At 40.1% G+C, this 20,743-nt stretch overlaps 1 protein-coding gene across 1 annotated transcript in view; it reads left to right on the forward strand.

Moving 5' to 3' along the window:
- unc13c (unc-13 homolog C (C. elegans)) overlaps positions 1 to 20,535 on the forward strand; it is an 84,436-nt gene extending 63,901 nt beyond the window's left edge. Inside the window, exons 19-32 of the mRNA XM_029498578.1 lie at positions 234 to 360; positions 1,491 to 1,587; positions 2,116 to 2,259; positions 2,449 to 2,526; positions 4,334 to 4,411; positions 7,885 to 7,973; positions 8,314 to 8,451; positions 9,709 to 9,832; positions 10,189 to 10,245; positions 12,217 to 12,297; positions 14,665 to 14,812; positions 17,592 to 17,684; positions 19,353 to 19,512; positions 20,248 to 20,535. Coding sequence (XP_029354438.1) covers positions 234 to 360; positions 1,491 to 1,587; positions 2,116 to 2,259; positions 2,449 to 2,526; positions 4,334 to 4,411; positions 7,885 to 7,973; positions 8,314 to 8,451; positions 9,709 to 9,832; positions 10,189 to 10,245; positions 12,217 to 12,297; positions 14,665 to 14,812; positions 17,592 to 17,684; positions 19,353 to 19,512; positions 20,248 to 20,533 — 1,700 coding nt within the window. The 3' untranslated portion in view covers positions 20,534 to 20,535. The remainder of the gene's footprint in view (positions 1 to 233; positions 361 to 1,490; positions 1,588 to 2,115; positions 2,260 to 2,448; positions 2,527 to 4,333; positions 4,412 to 7,884; positions 7,974 to 8,313; positions 8,452 to 9,708; positions 9,833 to 10,188; positions 10,246 to 12,216; positions 12,298 to 14,664; positions 14,813 to 17,591; positions 17,685 to 19,352; positions 19,513 to 20,247) is intronic.
- The last annotated feature ends 208 nt before the right edge of the window (positions 20,536 to 20,743 follow it).

Below are 20,743 nucleotides of genomic sequence, written 5' to 3' on the forward strand. Positions count from 1 at the left end.
TGTCTCTGTCTGTGAGTTTCTCTGCAGGAGTGAGCTTCTTAAAGAAGCAGCAGAAATTGAAAACAGGCAGTATGTTCACTATTTTATAGAGCAAAAGTTTGAAACTGTGGTGCCAATTTACAATTTAGAATGTGGTGTGTGACAAGTTGGTTCATTTGTATAAGAATCGTGAAGCTGAGTGGATGCTGTACATGGTAACATGTCTGCTGCTTGTGTTTTTACCTGCATTACAGAGCATGACAAGCACCGCCTATGCAAAAGCACTGAATACATGAATCTTCACTTCAAAGTCAAATGGTTCCATAATGAGTACGTCCGTGACCTGCCAGCCTTCAAGGATATACCCCCTGAATATTCTCTGTAAGTTTTCTCTTATTTTCACACATCAAAAAAAGTGTGCCGTTACACTATTAAGGGAAACATATGTATTTACATATTTGAGTTGAATGTTGAATATTATTACTAAAGCCCAATGAATCATGAGTGGGCTGAGAAAAGGATTGACTAAGACATATATAGCAAGAGTGTTGCTAAGAGAGAGGTGATTGATAATTGATCAAGTGCTTTAGGATGCAATTGCACTGATCCTTAAAGACAGAAGTGAGAAAATCACAGCTACACATTTCACTTTATGACGTACATTTTTCCATGTGAAAAATAGGCAAAAAGACAACAGTAAGGGTTTAAAGATTAATCGCCGCATGAGTGCTTCATTAAAATCATAACAAGGTGATTGGGATAAATGTAAATGTTGGTACCTCAGATCAAGTCAGTCTAAATCTGTAAAACTGTCATGTTTGGATAATCTGTTCTGGCAAACCTTTAAACAAGCAGATCATAAACTGTTTTGGACGAGGAAACAAATTTATTGACTGAAAGTGTATTTTTGTTTTTCTTTGCACGGATCTATTTTTTCAATTGGCATGCACATTAATGTAACACAGCAGGAACAGCTGCTATACAAACACATGTAATGCAGACAGAAAATCCAATGTCCCCTCCCTTTTGGCCAGCCTATCAGAGAAATGACTTGCCCCCCCTGTCACCAGCACTGTACTGAGGATACGTGTCATATAAAGACACACCCATTCACAGTTTTCTCTTTTGTATGCCCATCTTTGATTAGCTTTCCTTCCTATAGCAAATGTCCTTAGTATAAATACAAAAGCAGTTTTAATGGGACATCCATTGCTCTGAGGACAAGCTCAGGCCATATTGAACAAATAAATGGCAAAACAAAACAGACGACACAGCCTTATTATTCCACCAACAAATGGACTTCCCTACCTGGCTCATCTGTTCAGGTATGTCTTGTCTGCTGTCTTCTGAGCTGGCCTTCAATGATAATTCCCCTAAAACACAGTTGTTCTCTGATCATTTTTATATTCCTAAAACACTTTTGCCTCTGATTTGTTCTCATATACTGCAAACAGATGAAGTAATCAAAGTGTGATTTGACCTTTCGATGACAGAGAGCTTTTCTTTTTCAGGTGGTTTGAGCCATTTGTCATTCAATGGCTTGATGAGAATGAAGATGTTGCCCTCGATTTCCTGAATGGAGCACTGGAAAGGGACAAAAAAGATGGAGTGAGTACAGCATTAAATATTTCTCAATACCCAACTTTACATTCAACCAGCAAAGCTGGCACCTGAAGCTGCTTCCTTATTCAGGGTCTATAAAGAGCCTGAAGGTGGATATGCCTCTTGAGGAAGTGCTTGTTCTGGGAAGGACATTTCACACAGTTTAAAAACTCTTCACAAAGACACCTCACAAGGCAGGAATATGAATCAAATTTCAATTAATAATTGATTCAAGAAAAAGGATGTCTTTTTTACGGCTGCAGAAGACACAGGGATATTAGGCAATAATGAGAGGAGATGTCCACAAGACAAGCTAGACACAGTAGATACACTTCACATGTGTTTCTGCTTGGTTGCTCAATTTTATTAGCAGTGGTGTATTATGAAAGAAACTCATCAGTGAAAGCTATTTTAATGTGTTTTTAAAAATGTCAGTGCTTGCATAAAAACATCATTCAGGGAGCTGCTATGTGAACATAATTTTCTGTAGCATTGACTTCATGCTCTCGTCTTACATGTTTTTTCTTGCTACAGTTTCAGCAAACCTCGGAGCATGCCCTCTTTTCTTGTTCAGTGGTGGATGTGTTCACTCAACTAAACCAGAGTTTTGAGATTATCAAGAAGCTGGAGTGTCCAAACCCACAGGCTCTGGCTCACTTCATGTGCCGCTTTGCAAAGGTCAGGCTCTGTGGAAAGCCCCCCCCCCCAGTGAACCATGAATACTCCTGCTGGGAGTAATAAGTCGGAGTTAAAGAGTTTGCCATTGATTTAAGGAGAGTCATATATTTTGTTCGATATTACCTTATTAGTTTCTGCTTTAAGTTTTCCAGTGAGACAAAAACATTTTATATTTCTCTGTCTTTGCAGACTATCAACAAAGTTCTTCTGCAATATGCTGCTATTGTAACCAAGGACTTTCCTTTGTATTTGAGCAAGGAGAATGTGGTAAGTGCCCACATGAACTCTGAAAATGTCAATGGCAAAGACGACATTAATGTATTTTTGTGCAAATGCGGATGTGGTAGGTCTGACGATTATGTTTCCATGATGACTCTGTCTAACATCAGTTGGCATGGAGACCATGGGACAAAAGCTTCAGACAATCTTCTTGATTTTTCACCCCTGCTCTGTCTTCTGTAATGCTCTCAACAGTCTTTAGTAACTCGGATGTAATAATTCATTTCACAGCCCTAAGCTGTTGGAAGAGAGTCATAGGTATTTTCTGGGCTCTCTGTCCATTGTTTAATGTGACAGATGTCCAAATGCAGAGCCTAGTGAGTGGTTTAATTATCCACAGTGGTCCGTTGACGTTTGAAGTAAGAGATAACACACAGGGCACCAGCAGAAGAGGCAGCTGTTTCTTTGCAGTGTTGACAGGCTCATTACAATTGTCCCAGAGAAAATTTGAAAGGTCTCTTCTTGAGACCAGACCGAAGAGATGCATGATGGGATAAGAAAAAAAAAAAAAACCCAGACAGTTGATGTTACACAGTTATAGGATTATATCAAACTCTTATCTCATTTCTTAACTGTCACACACAATACATGACAAACATCACAGCAATCTTTACCAAGAAACTATGTTGCCAACAACGGAGCCGTACATGTCAGGTATTTGTTCCCAACCTTGTGATTTCTGTCAACAGTCAGTGTGGATACGAGTTTGATTGTTGATTCTGTTCAGTGATTATAATAAATGTTACTTTGTGTGAGAGAAAATTCCTTTGAATTACCTCGTGACCTATCAGATTTATCCTGGGAAACTTTGTTCTCTGTGTGATGAACATCTAATCAACTGGGAGTCAAAGACAGTGCTGATATGAATTTATATGAATATTTTTGTCGAGGTAAATAATTTTTCGAGGAAGAACTTGTTTGCTTATAGTTATCCTATTTAAACTACATTACCCAACTGAATACAGTGAGATTTCCCCCGCTCCCCCATAATCTTCTGCGATATCACTTTGGCCCCTGGTATTTAACTTATATTTTTCACCATCTGTCAACGGAGACTTCTAGACGTATGCAGCTGTGGGAACTCACTAGTGCTTTCATTCAGATTTCGAATCACTCTCACACAAACATGCTCATAAATCTGGTACAGAGCATGCTATTGTGTGCAGTCACAGAGGCCCAGTTGGATGCTTTGTGGACTGAAAAACACCAATCATCCTTCTCCTGTGGGACATAGAATTATCATTTCAGTGCTATCCATTAGCACTATAATTTTTCAATGTAGTATTCTAGCCTGTTGGGTTTTTTTTTTTTTTTTTGTTTGTTTTTTGGAGGCAGAAAATTTACATAATACGCGACTAAGAATTCTTAAGCGTTACTCTCATACTATAAAAAGCAGTATGATTAATGCCTGTCATCTGTTAAACTTGTTGCAGATCTGAGAATCGATAATGTCTGACATATTCATGCAGACATTTCTCTGCCTGTTGTGTTAGGTATTGTGTGTCCCTGCTGACTGTCCTGACAGTAGACACCTCCTATCTTTGTATGGATGAAGTGTCAGGAAATCAAAACTGATGGATTTTACCATTGTTACCCTTCTGATCTCATCTTTTAACTATATGGTCTGGTCTTTAGCTCATGAACTGTTACAGTACAGTGTCAAAAGGAAGCAAAAGATTTTATTTTATTTTTTTTTTTTCAGGTTCTTAACAACAGAAAATATATGTTTTATGTTCTACTACCCTATAGTTTAGAAGACAATATAGAAATATTAATTCCTGTACTTGTTTTACAGCCCTGTATCCTGCTCAACAATATTCAGCAGCTTCGTGTCCAACTGGAGAAGATGTTTGAGTCCATGGGAGGAAAACAGGTCTGTGCTGACCTGCATGTATGTGCCTGCCATGTCTTTGTCAAAGTTTGTGGCAATTCACTTTCAACACAACTGAAACTGTCAGATACACATTTAAGAAATCTGATTTTCTGTGACAATGTATAAATGATTATCATGCAACACTGCTATTATGTTTGCTTCCACTGTAAGATCAAACCACAAAGTTAGCATTATCGGAGCTTCAGAGAATTCTTTGTGGTACTAAAAGATGCTTCAGCACAGTTGATGCAAGTTAATATGTACGTTTAAACCCCCTATCACCAGATCATTTCTCTGATGGGGAACAAATGCTGTGTCATCATTATGGAAATTATTGTTTCGGATGACATTTACAAGTGAAAGTGAATTGACCCCAACACTCCTTCGCTCTGTTATGTACTTACCCATCCAAAGACTAATCTGTCCTGAAGGTCATTTTGCTAATATCACCTTTCTGACTTCTGCTACGGTTCTTCTGTAACTTCCTCCCTAAACCCTCTGAGTCTGTGTGTTGGGTTTGAAGCTCCGTTCAGTATTTTCCATTGTCGACATGTCAGTCTGTCAGTCTAACCTGAGAAGCAGCCAAGGCTTCTTATGACTCGGTTGCATGTTTTCTCTTCAGTGTCTAATGCCTGTCTTGCCTTGCGTTTTGTCTCCTGTCGTTGTGTCTTCTGTCCCCCCCCCCTCCGTTTCCTTTCTCTTTCTGTCTCCAGGAGGAGGGGGTTGTGTCCTTCTGTAAGGTGTGTGCAATAGGACTTGTCAACACCCCTTCCCACCATTTTTCGAATGATAAGAAAAAGCACGCCCCCTTCCCCCCACACTGCCACCCCTCACGCTCCTATGCTTCTCACCCCACCCCCTCCAGCAGCATGTGCCACAGAGCATATGGAATCTGAATTACCCATCACCCCTCTGGACAGGCTACTCAAGCTCACCATCCCCAGCGCTGTGGGGATAGTCGTTCAACCCACCCAAATCCCATCTTTATTTTTAGCCTGCTTTTTTCTGTCTTCCACTTCTCTATCCATGTCTAATTTAGAAGTGTAATATTTACTTCAGCTGATTGCTGCCCCTTTTATTCCACAATGCAAAGAGCAATAGGATCTCCCCAGGTCGCTGGCTGCGGTTTTGATCATCTTGATTCACTCTGCAGGCTGCAGCCACAAACTGCATCAGACAGGATTCTTCAGACTGTTTAATGAGCTACTCAAACGCATACCAATCTCTCCAGCTGTGCCCTCAGCTGAGCTGCTGCTCCATCCTTATAGTTAGTGCATCTGGATCTATACACCTGGATCTGTCTCAGGCCATTATTGCCTGGAGAATAAGAACACAAGATGTCTTGACATCCCTTTAAGAGTCAAATATATGTTTTCATCAGGTAGAACTTGAAGAAAATCTGAGGCCAAAGTGTATTTATGGTTAAAGTTTTCCATTATTTTCTGCTCTGCACAGTAACCTGTTTGTTACAGAATAGTTCCATATCAGCAATTAACTCCCAGAGAGCAACTGTAATTACCCAGAGCTGTTATCATAGCATTACCAATAACAGAGATTAGCAATAATCTCTTATGGTGCCCACATTATGGAAACATCACATACTGATCTCCACAGATTGATATCAACCTTTATTTCGGGTATTGTCCTGTTTGTTAATGTGCTTTTCTCACTTTAGTGACGGTACATTATTAAACTTTTATTTACTCGACACTGTTAGGGACAAAGTATGTTTCAGAATAACAACCTGCCAGTGAGCAGATATTGTATTGTTGAAACAGACAAAGGGAAGCAAAGCTGAGCTGCAGTTGATAGGCTTTCTGCCAGGGGAGAGTTTGTACAGGGCTCTGAATGCCCCTCAGCATTGAGTTAAACTAGCTACCATGGTGATAGATCCTGAAATAGATGTTTACTTAAGGTTACTTGCATAAAGCTTAATTACCGTGATGGATGAAATGCTGTCAAACCCACTCGATTCAGTACTTCAGTAGACGTATAAGAATTTCTTTAGGTTTCATTATTTGACTGTCATAATCATATCTAACTTTCCAACTAATCCAAGACTTTATCAGAAGATGGATTGCTGTTATTGTCAGACTTCAAAAATGCCTCAGTGGCCAAGCCATAAAAATATGACTTTAGTCTTCAGGCAGACATTTGACTGGAGCGCCAGGTGCCACATGGAGTGGCATTTTCTCCTCTCTGGGGGCAGCAGATGCCTTAGTTTATCTTAGGGCATAATGTATTTCCTTTGCAATTATTTCCATTCGGATACAATGTCCTTGGAAAAAAAAAAAACAACAAAAAAAAAGAAACCCGATAATCTCAAAATCAGAAACTGTCAGGTTGAAGATTAGAGCCCAGTCTAAAACTTTCCCCAGGCCAGGGGGAACTGATAAAGGACTACAGCCCACTATATTTTTCTGCTATCACTTGAAAAGATGTAATCCATCTCCCAAAACAGTAGAATAATATCCTGGACCTCTATGGGCATTTTTTTTTCCCGGTGAAAATCCTGTATTTTGCAATCAGTTCCATATAAGTGACAGCAGTATGAACATTGCACACGTGAATGTGTCTGCAGAATCACAATGTCTATAAAAGGTTTAGTTGACACATCCGCTTCCCACCTGAGCCATCCACCACTGAAATTGTCTGAGATCAGCGGCTCTATGGCTAAGCTTATCGGTTCTAATATGACGATCTGTCATGCATGTTGTGCAGTGCCTGGTCTCACACATCCATCTCGGGCACCGAGCCTCAGCGACGTGTGTTCTCCACCTCCATCCAAAACATCAATATTTGGGCATTTGTACATGGCAAATGTAAATCATAAGCACAGAGACAAACAGTTGCGCTCTACATGCAAGATATTGACATACACACACAAAATACACAATGTCCACCCATGCATTTTCTCAGATCATGCCCAAAACAAACATGAATGAACACAGACATGCACATCCTCTACGTGCACTTGCATATTTATTGCGCTGCAGATACCCAGCACATACCATGCATGGGCACACATTGCTGTGAATACTTTTGTGAACTTATAAATAAAAAGGTCAAAGAATTCCGGCATCAGAACATTGTAGACTTTGACTTTAAGCCCTGAGATTTAACCCTAACCCTGACAGCAAACTGTCTCTACGCTAACGTGTAGCAGTCCACAAAAATTTGGAGAGATCCCTAGCCTAGATTCTTATCTGCTAATACCAAGTCTCATGACTCGGCAAGCAGTCATCATTGCAGCGCTCAGAGGTGAGCCGTCCATTTGTATTCAGGGCGTCGCTTCACACAGATGGCAGGCATAATGTGTGGGAGGCCACCAGCGAGGAAGGTTACTCTCCTCTGTGCCTGCTGTCTTCCCTCCTAACACCCCCACCCCAGCTGAGGCGCCCCAACCCAGATAGTCACTGTTGGCTACTGTATGAAGGGTAACCATGAAGTAACTGTCTGTCTTCCATTCACAGCTGGATGCAGAAGCCAGCGATCTGCTGAAGGAGCTGCAGAACAAACTCAACACGGTGCTGGATGAGCTCAGTGGAGTGTTTGGCTCCAGGTGAAAATTTGTCAGATTCGTTGTGTGTGTGTATGTGCATGGGATTGTTTTCATTGAAGGGTCATTTCTTTCTTTATTTCTTATTCCTTGAAAGAAATTCAGTTAAACACTTAGGTAGTGTATTTGCTAGGCATTTGCTATAGTTAAGATGACTTGAGGACTCTGTGCAATCTATTTAATGAGCATGGCAAGTTACTCAACATTTTATTTTGAGTAAAGGACATTCCTGTTCGTACAATCATTCGGTGATCCAGTAGGGCCAGCAGGAGTGAGGGTGCAACTCTCCACAGCAGCCCAAAATACCTAGTAACAAGTAGTTTTGTGTTTTTTAATCACCCAGTTTCCAACCTGTGATTGAGGACTGTGTGAAGCAAATGAACCAGGAACTGGTCCAGATGAAAGGTTTGGCCAAAGGCAGCAATGCTGCCATGGATGCAGAGACTGTCCTCCGGCCTCTTATGGATCTTTTGGATAAAAAGTGAGTGTATAAAATTGTAGAACACAATTTTTTTTCCAATAGGTTTTAAGTTTGAGAGTTTTGTCATAAAGGAGTCAGTGAGTCAGGCAGGTTTCATTTTGGCAGAAGAGAGACTCATCAGCTTTGATATGGTGAGCTTGAGTGACAAAAGCATGGTATTGTTGTTACTGATTTAAATTAGTGAAACTCCCTAGTTGTGTTTTCCAAATCTTCTTGAAACCAAACACTATACACTTGTAATACACAAGTACCAGCTGACTGTTTTTTATGAGATTTTTTTTATTTATTTATTTTTTTTTTTCATATATCTGCAAGTTGATGAAAACATTTGGACCTTGTGTGCAGAACATTGGTACAGAGATCAATAATTACTAAGTTATCACACACCAGAAAGTCTGTTTGGGAGTTCAGACAAAGAATAAGAAATCCAAAACACTACACTTGTGCATCTTCTCGCTTTGGAGAGCTATTGTATCATGACAACAATTATTTTATCTTTTGCCACCACAATCACAAAGTGAACAGTGAAAATAAGCATGCATTACTAACTAACATAGCAAGGATGTGTCAGGCCACAAGCGAAATTTAAAGTCATCCTGTTTCAATACACAGGGGACTTTCCTTTTTCCCCGCACGCTGCTATTGTCTGATTGAATCCATCCTCCATACGAGGGATGAAAACACACAAAGGAATCCTGCTCACTGTCAGTCTCTCTATTCACCATATTTCATCCACAAACATTATGAAGGTTGAGGTCTTACTTCAATTTTACCCTAATACATTAAAGTTACCCCAAATGTGTGAGTAAAATAAATGCAACAGTATGGTAGCATACATATAAAAAGGAGACCTCCATTATCTGTGAGTGTCTATTAATTCAACCAAGGGTTGGTATTTACTTCTTAAGCATTCTTGAAAGAACCATAGCAATGTTATGGTTCAGCAGAGCACTGGGAATCGCTCTCAACCATTTGTCAAAGAAACATTGAGGCCAATAGGGTATTACAGGGAATCCTCTTAATGATACGGAAATACCAAATCCTTCCTCCTGTCTACTGATTCCGTGCTTGCACAATAGGGTGAGATTAAAGCATAAAACTGCTACAGTTATTCTATGAATCGCAGGTGTTTTTCTTTACTTAATCATATTATTTATTAAGACGTCATGACTTGGAGCACTCAGCAGTGCTGGCTTGGTTTGAGACACGTGTTTTTAGGGGTGCCCTGACAAATGCCCTTCTTTTGCCGCTTTGTAGTTTGATGTTATTTGCGAAGATTTGTGAGAAGACAGTGCTGAAACGAGTCCTCAAAGAGCTATGGAAAATTGTACTGAACACCATCGAGAGAACAATTGTTCTGCCTCCACTGAGTGACCAGAGTGTGAGTTTGATCAATTATCTGTCTCTGCTTCTCTATGTTACTGTTTTCATTTCCCTTCTTTCCCCCCACCTCACCTGTCTCTCTGTAGCATTTCCCCAATCTGTTCAACTCCCCCCCCCCCCCCCCATAACACACCAATTATTGTACAATAAATGATACATCTCATCTCAAAATTTTCACGCGTAGTTCTGTTTCATACCATTAATCATTCCGTAAAAGCTAGACTGATTTCATTTCATGTCTGTGGAAACATTCAATGTCTTCATGTCAGATAGTCTCTCAAACATTCACTTCGTTTCTGAAATGACTGATGCATCTGTTTCCATAACCCAAGACGCATCTTTCTCCAACAGCAGGGAGCCCAGATAATCTTCAGTGCTGCCAAGGACTTGGGACAGCTGTCCAAACTGAAGGTAATTTTTCTCATGATCCCAAGAGGGGTGTTGAACATGTTAGCACACCAAGCCAACACCAACTGAACCAGATAATATCTGATTCCAGTTTGATTTTCAGGAAACATATGCTGAAATCTTGTTATCAAAGTACATCAGAATCTCCGTACGCAGAGAAGTGACTATCAATCCACATTTAAATAAATTTATACAGAAAAGGGAGAATTTAGGATCATTTCACAGTCATTCTAGACCCTGCCAGATATGGATAGGTTCGTAATGTCCTTTTGAAACATAGTGATGCCAGCTTCTCTAGACTTTTATTGCACTGTGAGGCTTATTGCAACATAACCAGGCTGCTGTCTAATTGCTGGTGTTGGCAGAGGAAGTTTAATCCCTAGAGGCCTGTGAAGTACAGCAATGCAATGCATCAGTGGTTACACTGACATACACAACTATTGTATGACAGTACCTCAGAGAGGTATTTCAGTTCTGACTCAGTTCTGAGGGGCTCAGAAGTGAACGAACGTGTTATCTCTTGGTGCATTTATACTCATTTGTCTTATGTGCATGATGTCCTTTGAGGCAACATCTGGGTACTGTACATCAGTACACAGATGGAGTGTTGTTTTTGAGGGTTTTTTTTTTTTTTTCTCTCTGCCTCTTTAAAAATTCAAGTCATTTATTATCCTCTTGTTATCGTTGATCATGATGGGCAGTACTTGGCTCAAATTGGCTCTTTTTTTCATTGAGTATGTTTTAACTCTGAGAGTGTTCAGTGTTGATCGAGGTCAACTGGACTTGTAGCTTCTTGAGGGCATTACACTTCATCAATCTTGACGGACTGTTGGGGAAACCCTTGTTTTTTAGTCTTGGTGGGATCGTTAACAAGGCCATTGATATCACTGTTTGTTGGAGCCCCTCGTTGTTATGACCATGGTCATCAGAGTTGTTAGTCACCTAAGGTCGATCGGTAAATGACTGTTGTTAGAAGCTGGTTTTGTCACCTGGGTAGGAATGAAAGGACAAAGTTGTAGGTAGGATAGAGATGGTGTCTGAGGCCTCCTCCATCACTGCTCTTTCAAACCACCTTTCCATCCTGTCTAAAATGTGTCCGTTGACCTTCAGCCATAGGAAAACTGTTAAGTGTAGTCCTGATGCTTTGGCCTTCTTGTGTTGAACCATGATCGTTTTATCGGCTAGAATTAGATAAATCCTAACTTGATTAATAATCATGTCTAAAATATAAATCCAAATCAAATCCTGTTCCTGTATAAATGAAATCCAGACGGAACAGCTGATAAATCATTTAAGCTGTTATAGTAATACATTAGAAATACAGAAATACATTAACAACTCTTCTTTTCTTTTTTTAGTTTTTTCAATTTTCTTTTTATTTATTTATTTCTGTTAAAACCACCATTGTTATACAAAACTTGTTGCGTGCTGAATACTCTAATTAGCAATCTGTTTCTTACAAATGTCTGCACTTTGCATGTTTTTATGTCATCGCAATGTTCTTTGTTTTTACTGTGTTTATGCATGTTGTCAAGTGGTGTTTGCGTTTTTTACGTCCAGACTGCAGATGGAAATTAACTTTTGCTAAACCTAGTGCACACATATATTAATTATGTTTTAATGATGATGATCAATGAACATTTGAGTTTATATTAATGAGTTCGTTTTTATTTTACGTTACGACACATGCAATATGGCAGTGCCGCACATCATTTTCAATAATAAAGTCATAAATTTTGAAAATTCCAATTAAAAATATAAATCAAGTCATGAAAAAAGTGTTGGTGTTTAACAACTTATAGAAACTATAATTCAATCGACTGTTTGCAAGTCAGTCTTAAGTAAAGATTGATTTGCTTAGATGTAATCTTAATGTTAATTTAAATAATAAAAAAAAAAAACAAAAAAACAAACTGTCTATGCCTTGTGTTGCTATTTGTATATTGACTTTCACTACATCTGTTATTCCTCCAGGAGCATGTAATTCGAGAAGAAGCCAGAAGTCTGACTCCACGCCAGTGTGCAGCCATGGACCTTGTGCTTCCCACCATTAAGGTGAGTTTTATGTATCTGTACAACAAGAACCCTCCTGGGTGGTTAAGCCTGGCCTTTAAATAGCACAACAGAGCTACCTAAGGAATAGCAGATCAGAGATATGGAGAATGATTAAATGTGTAATTTAATGAAATATAACAACACTATAAACACATGAGGAGCCTTCGGCTGAGTGGCTTATGGCATATGCTTCAGTGCACATCATGGGCAGACGTGACACCTATTTATAGTGGACCCATTTATCTCAACTACAAATAGGTTAGTATGTATGCAAGAAAAGCAAGTAGTTGGGCTTGGGAGTGCAATAACAGTTTTATGAAACAGGAAAAAAACATACAGTTTTTATGCTTGTGTTTTTTCACTATGTTTGAGTCTTTGGGTATGAATAATATTATTTCACACAGTCACAGCTTGTTGTTTCTTCTGTTTGTTGTTCTTCATGCAATATTGTTGCATGAAGAAGAGAAAAGAGCAAAAAAAAAAATAAAGAAACAAGAATAGTTAGAAGCATATGACAGAATGCCAATTTATACTTGTCTGAGAAATGTCTAATTAAAATCCTAGAATAGGCAACATGCCCAAAGCCTCTTATCAAATACAATGTGACATACAGCGTAGCTCTGTTCATTTCCTGCCGTGTGGCTGTTGGTTGTGAAGGAATATGAGACAGTTTCCAAAGACCAAGCCTCAGCTCTACGGGGACTGGAGGAGAGTTATGGTGAGGTGCCATAGGGGGAAAGCTGCATCACAAAATGCTGAGGAAACTAATTGATTCGGTTGTCTCAGAGGAAACTACCTGTAGGTTTAGATCAATCATGTCGCTGCAGTTCTTTTCACCAGTACTCCATTGAGAACAGTCAATTACCTCAGTTGAATTATGGGAGATTGGATCATGAAATGCTGTGTTGAGGGTTATAAATACCAAGTATATATCTCTAAAACAAGAAAGACAAAAATGTGAGTAGTGTGTTAAACCACCTCTGCTGGCATTGTGTTGTTGATTAATGTATTCGTATGATGAGCTGTCTCTGCTCAAATTAATAACTGAAGCCAAATGTAGTGTATTTCCTTGATTATTCAGTCATGAGTGCATTTATCAATGTTTTCACTGAAGATGCACTGGACTTTGACCCAGTGAATACTAATAGGCAGAATGTGTGTAGAGGGACTGGTCCGCCGTGAAGGCCATACGAGACGAAGCCAGCATGCGGTCCATTTAACTGGTTTTGAATAATGTACTGTTTGCTCTTTTCTTTGAACTCTGACCTCTGAGTGAGGAAAAGATTTAGACGCATATGCACACATGGATGGACCATGTGTGAAGCAAAATTCAGGGCACATGCCATTCGCTCTTCTCTGTAAAGATGGAGGAATCACATGCACACTAAATATATGAAATTATGGGAAATCACACATCTGTTTCATATAGTTCGACACGTGTATGTCAACAAGTAAGTGTGATGTCTGTAGAAAGAAACTAAGAAAAAAACTTCATAAGGAACAATGAAAAAAATAAATGAAAGATGGCCCTCCATCCATCAGGAAGAGATGGATGGAGGACGGCAGGTTATCAGATATTTTCAGGATACAGGCTCATCAGGCGACTGAGTGAGAGAATGAATGCTGTGGTTTGATTTTAACATGACTGAAGCACATATTAAATTAGATTTCTCTGTGATTTCTGTTTGGAATTGACTAACTTTACAATGATCTGCCACTTCCTCTACATATAAATAATTATAACCATTTATTTTTAAGACAACTTCAAGCTTAAATATATGCAATTTGCATGTTAACAAGTATTGTTTAATTTTCTGTGTCGTGATTAACTTTCTCACCCCTTCCGAAAGTGTATGAGTGTGTGTTTTGGGGTAATGTATGATTTTGAGTGGTTGAATATGGAATTTGTCGCAGATGTTTTGAATGCACTCGATGATTAGAAAAGGTCTATTCAAGTGAAGGTCATCTATAGGAAACAAAGAGGAAAAGGTCACAGATTGTGTTTCCTATGACATCTATTAATTATCAGGGATCTGATAATTCCTTCCCACCTTCCACATTGGGGACTGGTGACAGCTTCTGAAAAGAAAGCATAGCCTTGTTTGTGCTCATCTTTCAGGCTTATCAGCACAAATCCATGTTAACTATCCAAGCATTGGTTTCAGATTTAAACACATGGTCATTAGCAACAAACCTGACAGGTACTGCCGTGTTTCCCCCCCCCCCCCGGAAAATGCAAACTGTCCAGGCTATTCCCCAGCCTACTAAAATCTGCTGTCGTGTAAAAGTTACCTTCATGTTACGAAGTGATTTCAAAGTTCCTGCTTACCCTGGACATCTATAAATATTAGTTGGTATTTTTTGCAGCAATACTTCCATGCTGGTGGAAACGGACTGAAGAAAACTTTCCTCGAAAAGAGCCCTGACATGAAGTCCCTCAAATACGCTCTCAGCCTTTACACTCAACCTACAGATGCCTTGATCAAGAAATATATATGCACCCAAACCTCTCAAGGTAAGGAAGCTTTAGTTTGAGCTCCGTTAAGTTTAATTTCAGAGTCGAGTTTCTTCAGCATTCAAATACTGAAAATGGTATGGGTTAAGAGCTCTTTTCTGTCCCAAATGGGTAGTTTCAAACTGAGAAAAGGCAGCTATAAAAACAAGAATAGTTGAAAAAAAAAGATACTGAAAAATGCTTAGATGGTGAGTGTGCAGGAAGGTGTGAAGAAGGCACAGATTGCAGACGTTATTGTTCAGCAACATAACACTTTTCTGAGGCAGCAGTTGGAAACATACTCTAAAGGATCTTGATAAACTTTGATAGCAAAACAGTTTGTTAACATTTGTTGCTTCTGTTGTTGACCTGGAGTACAGAACATGGTTGCAGCCTTGAACTACTATAGTCCTATACGCCTATATGAGCAGTGGTATCTTCATATTCCTTGCCGCTTCTATTGCTATCTAGATCTGTTTGAAAATATTGTGACTCGTGGCTCATTAAACCTCAGCATTTCACTTTTGTTTTGTTCTCTTTCGTTGCAGTTTGTGTGTGCTGAGATCACTCTGTGTCACTTTATGTTCTATAGGCTTAAATGTGCAATGGACATTGCAATAATTGCATTTATTCCCTCAACGTATAAGTCATTTGTCTTTCTGACTGTAATGAAAAAAACTTATCTGTGCTCTATTCACTCCATACCCTGAAGGCTTTGAATGCTCCCGTGCTTTCTCTTACTCTCTCTCGCTCTGATTAGAAACACAAAACACTGTCGTGACGTATTTAAGATAAATGTGCAGTGTAAATGTAGAAATTCCCTGTTTGCGCTCACTCTCTCCAACTCCTCTTCCTTAGCTCATTCATCTATCTCTGTATGGGACCTCTTTCTAGCCTCTGTAGTGGCACAGAAATACCATCAGTTGTCCAGAGATTTTAGAGAGTGCAGCCCAGTGTGGTGTTGAAGCTTTAAGCTCCTGGCTGCCTCAAAGTGTTCAGCCTTGCAGAACGCTGCGTACACAGAATGGCGATGGGAAAAATCTCGTCAGCCAGGCCAATCAGCGCTGCTGCTCTTACTGACTGGCAGATGGACATAGACACACAGTGAAACACTGTGTGCTATTTTGAGATTTACCTCAATGTGTTTCTCATCTTCCTCCTCCTCTAAATCTCTCCTCCCATCCCATCCCATCCCCCTCTCCTGGCTTTGCTCTATGTAGTCGTCCTTTATCTGCAGTGATCTAATGTGATGTCTGTAAGTGGAGGTAGTGAGGTGGTTGATGTACATTAGGTCAGTAAACAGTGTGAAAATGTGCTGATGCTTGATGTAGCACACTGGACACCATTTCATTAATCACCGACCCCTGTACTCTCACAGCGACACATTGAGACCAATGCACTGGGTTATTCCTGTCGAGTGTGCGCTTGGACGCATATGTGTCTCTTTTTTGTTGGACTATTAACTGTGTTCCTGTTGCTGTGGAAGTACAGTACGAACACAAACACATCTTTCTTCAGAATTTCGTTTTATATGAATACCCTGCAGCTTCTTTCATAAGAAAAGCTTTGTTTGAATCTTTGACACAGCAGAGGGAAAAAAAAAATCTATCAATTAAACTGCAACAACTGATGCCTAAAATTCACCTTTCTTATCTAAAACATTTTTCTCACTTCACCTGTTAGCTCACCTCACTGTCACCTTTGTTTTATCTACTTTCATCTGCGTTGTGCTATTCATCTCATTCATACTCTTCTCTCGGAGGACTTTCAATCTGTTCCTTTTTGTAATCGAGTCTGCTAGTGTTTGTCTGTGATATCCTTCGAAATAACACAAAGAATGTATGTTTTATGAATTTTTCTCAGCTGGTACTTAAGGTGAATGGGCTGTGGCATCGCTCCATTCATTTCCACACAGGTCCACTGCTTAATTGTGCAGCAGCAATGTTTTTCAGTCTCCCTCAGCCTCTCAGGGTCTCATTACAATAAATCACAGGGCTTGTTTCTTCATTACCAGCTGTAATGGGCACTGCATGTTTGGCACATATTGATTAGGGATCGGATCATCATGTCCCTTCATCAACCACTCCAGCGCATGTGCTCATCTGTTGGTCCCTGACTTGCCTCAGACTGAACCTGAGGCAGCTGAAATGGGCAAGACTCTCTGCATCTGGCAAAGTGTGACACATGGTCGACAATCAGTTTTAATTGTCTCCTGGCAGCATCATGTCCAGTGTGATTGAAATTGTAATGCTGCTGTAACTGTGCAGGTTGCAGCGGCCAAAAAAAGCCTATTTCCTCTTCTTCCCCACTTTCCTGCCTTTCCTTTTCCACCTCTTGCTCTCTGATATTCTCATTTCCACTCCAGTTGTCTGTTTTTATTTGCATTTCTGTGGAACAGTGAAATGATTCCATTGTGTAGAACATTATTTATTTAGTGCATCACCTCACACCATCGGCCTTCAAACTGGGCAGATCATTTCATGATTCCTGTTGTTTTTTTTCTTTGTGTTGTTCATGTTCAGCCTGAAGCTAAAGGAAACCCTGGCCCTATTTTAAGGTTTCTTTTTGTTTTGGCACAGAGAGCTGTTAATACACCCTTTTTTGGGAATCAGCTTCTGGATAAAGAGGGAAAAAAGCTGCAGCCATAGTCTTGGATTCTGTCCTTTTATCTTCTCTCTGTTGTTTCCGTTTCCTGATTACTCTATTTCCCTGCCTGGCTCTCTCTGCCTCTGCTCCATCCTCTCTGATTTTCATTGTGCCTCTGTCCAATTCTCCTGTTGCTGTTTTGGTGTGTGTCCAGGTCAGTCATCCAACGGATCGGTGGGGGAGGTGTCGATGCAAGTGAATCTCATCTCTCACCCTGGCACTGGAGAGCACAAAGTCAGCGTGAAGGGTGAGCTTTTTCCTACACCAAGACCTGCTTTTAATCATTTCTGTTCAAATGTATTCACACTTGCAAATGTTCAAAGTCTGGTCATGGACGGCTCATGGTGGCAATCTCATTTACGTGATAGTGCTGCTGGGGCTACGGTGAAAGGCATTGTTGGATTGTCCTGGAGTTCATTTCACAGACAGATATTAGGAAATTAGCATCTGAAAGATCACTGATGCCATAATTAAAGCCGTTATACAGAAAATCTAAGCCCGTCATTTATGATTTATTGATCTGACACATCTGTATTTTTAGAATATAGATAGCATAGCAACATAGATTTATAGTTAATCTACCACTTTGGTTGAAATGTTAAATGTCATATCTCATCTCCTACTGGATGAACTTTGGTGACACTGGTGTCCCAGGAAAATGAATCTTAGTGATTGATGACCTGCTGACTTTCTTCCAGCACCAGTTTACTTTTGTCATTCTCCATGTAATGTCTCAACAGCTAAGCGATGTATCGTCAGGATGTGTGGTCCACATATTCACGTCTACCTCAGACTGAATTTTAATAAATGAGGTGACCTTTTAACCTCTTAACTGGGTATAATCAGCAGGTTGACATTTCATCATCTTCAGCCGTGGTAAATGATAAGTAGAGAGTGTTAGCGTGCTAAATAGCTGAACTGAGATGGTGAGCATGGTAAATATACCCTCTCAGCATCAGCACAATAACGTTGTGATTATCTAAGCATGACAACTTCAGCATGTCGCTCAAAGCACTGCTGTTGCTAAGTAAAGCCTCAGTAGTTCAACTTTAGACTTTTACTTGTTTCACACCTTTACCTGTTATTGGCACACCAATATACGTTCTCAAATTAGTTATTTGTTCAGTTTCCATCTATTTTATTTATTATTTTTTGTTTTACACAAATACAAATGCTTGTTTCTATCATTTTTAAGTGTGTAATTTCCATGTTAAATACTGTTTTTATTTTTAAACTTTATTTTAGGCTTATTTTCTGTAACAAATATTATTGGATTCAGCTGTAAACATTCCCCACATAGCTGCAGTGATATCAGCATCAACCCTACATGTTCTGCTTCTTGCAACAGCTATAATCACCCAGGAGCAGTAACACGAGGCAGTTAGGTTGCTATAGCACCCACACAAAGAAGTTTCCATAGTGGAAAATACACTACAGGAAGGGGAACGATCTGCAGATCTACTTTCACCATTATTTGTGTTTCTGATTTTCATTATCTTTGTCATGTGCCACAAGACAAAGTACAAAGAAAAAACCTTTTGTGTCCAACTCCCACTGCAGAATGGGTTGTCCTTGCCACTATGCCAGTCAGTATTTATTTATTTCTGCACTTTTTTTAATGTCACAGCAGAAAGGGCCAGTCTGAGAAGAAATCTTTGTGGTGTGATTCACAGGCATAATCACCCTGCTATGTCTACCATGAATGCTCAAGCTCTAACAAGCTCTGGAGTATTTCCTCTGACAGTGTCTACATTTAGCCAGTTATCTGTGGGAATGAGATGGATACACGTATATAAAAAAAAAAAAAAAAAGAAAGTAGAGGCAGGATTCACCAGAATGACAGTTCCCTGTGGATTTTTTCACTTTAGTCCTTAATATCTGTGGGGTTACTGATTATTTCCTCTGCCTTTCTCAGTGGTGGCTGTTAACAACATCAACTGGCAGACCAACACCATGTTCCGTCCATTTGTAGAGGTCAACGCCGTGGGACCCCACCTGGCTGACAAGAAACGCAAATTCAGCACCAAGACCAAGAATAACAACTGGTCACCGAAGTACAATGAAACATTCCAGTAGTAAGTTATCCTCTCATCTAGTTAGTTACAGGATGAACTGTGCAGCTTTTCTCCCTGCTGATACTGATGGAAGAGCTCCAGCATCTGCACCCCATGCAACGACGCTGCTATTCTGTATGTTATCCAAAATAGCCTGCAGCAACTTGTATAATGCATAACACCTATTAGAACTACCTGTCAAAAGCCATCCCCAATTACTCTTAGCAATCAATAAGCTTATCTCTGGCAACATCAGTGTTAGAATATTTAGAGTTGTGCCAAGAAAGTCTTGTAAGTGAAGCAATTTTAGACTGAGTTGCACCAACGGCAGCGTGAGCAGTGCAGGCCCAGTGCCTTCTGCATATCGATTTACTCCTGGCTTCGCCACATCACAGCAACACATTAAACAGAGAGGCTTTCCACTGGAGGAGAGTCTCCAAGCCAGACCCTTTTTACTCACACCTTATATTCACATAAGAACAAAGCTGAATGCCAGTGTCCACAAAGAGCACCTGCTTTGTACTCAGGTTCAGTGCAGAACAAGACTTGAGGCCTTTGTTTCGAAGGTCAAAGCACTTAACTCTGAAGTCACTTACACCTTACTCTACAGCGTCTTAACTTAATGTGTGCAATTTCTTTTATGCCATTTTATGTTTCAAGAGCACTGTTTCATGACGGTAAATAAATTATAACTCTGTGTCACATTAACAAATCTGAATTTCACCTTTCTTTGTGTCCCTGTGTCTTTTCTCCCAGTGTTCTGAGTAACGAACATGGTCCAGAGGCCTACGAGCTGCATGTTTCAGTAAAGGACTACTGCTTTGCCCGTGAGGACCGCATCATCGGCATGACGGTCATACAGCTCCGAGAGCTCGCAGACAAGGGCAGCTGCTCCGCCTGCTACCCCCTGGTGAAAAGCATCTCCATGGACGAAACGGGTCTCACCATCATGCGGATACTCTCTCAAAGGACCAACGACGAGGTGGCCAAAGAGTTTGTGCGTCTCAAGACAGACACACGCTCGGCAGAGGAAGTGTCGTAATGTGCAGCAAAAAATAAAAAAATAAAAAAAATGCAGTATTTGACAGAGTGGTGTTGTCTTAAGTGAGTGACAGAAAGAAAAAGCTGGAGGAGGAGAAAGAGCAGTAGCAAGAGTTGTTCTTTCAGGAGCGATGAGAAAGATTGTCCAAAGAGAGGCGGAGGAGGCCCGAATGTGGCGAGGCAGTGCGAGAGAGAGAGAGAGAGAGTTGTG

Source organism: Echeneis naucrates, chromosome 3 (assembly GCF_900963305.1).
Source record: "Echeneis naucrates chromosome 3, fEcheNa1.1, whole genome shotgun sequence".
NCBI classification, from domain to species: Eukaryota; Metazoa; Chordata; class Actinopteri; order Carangiformes; family Echeneidae; genus Echeneis; species Echeneis naucrates.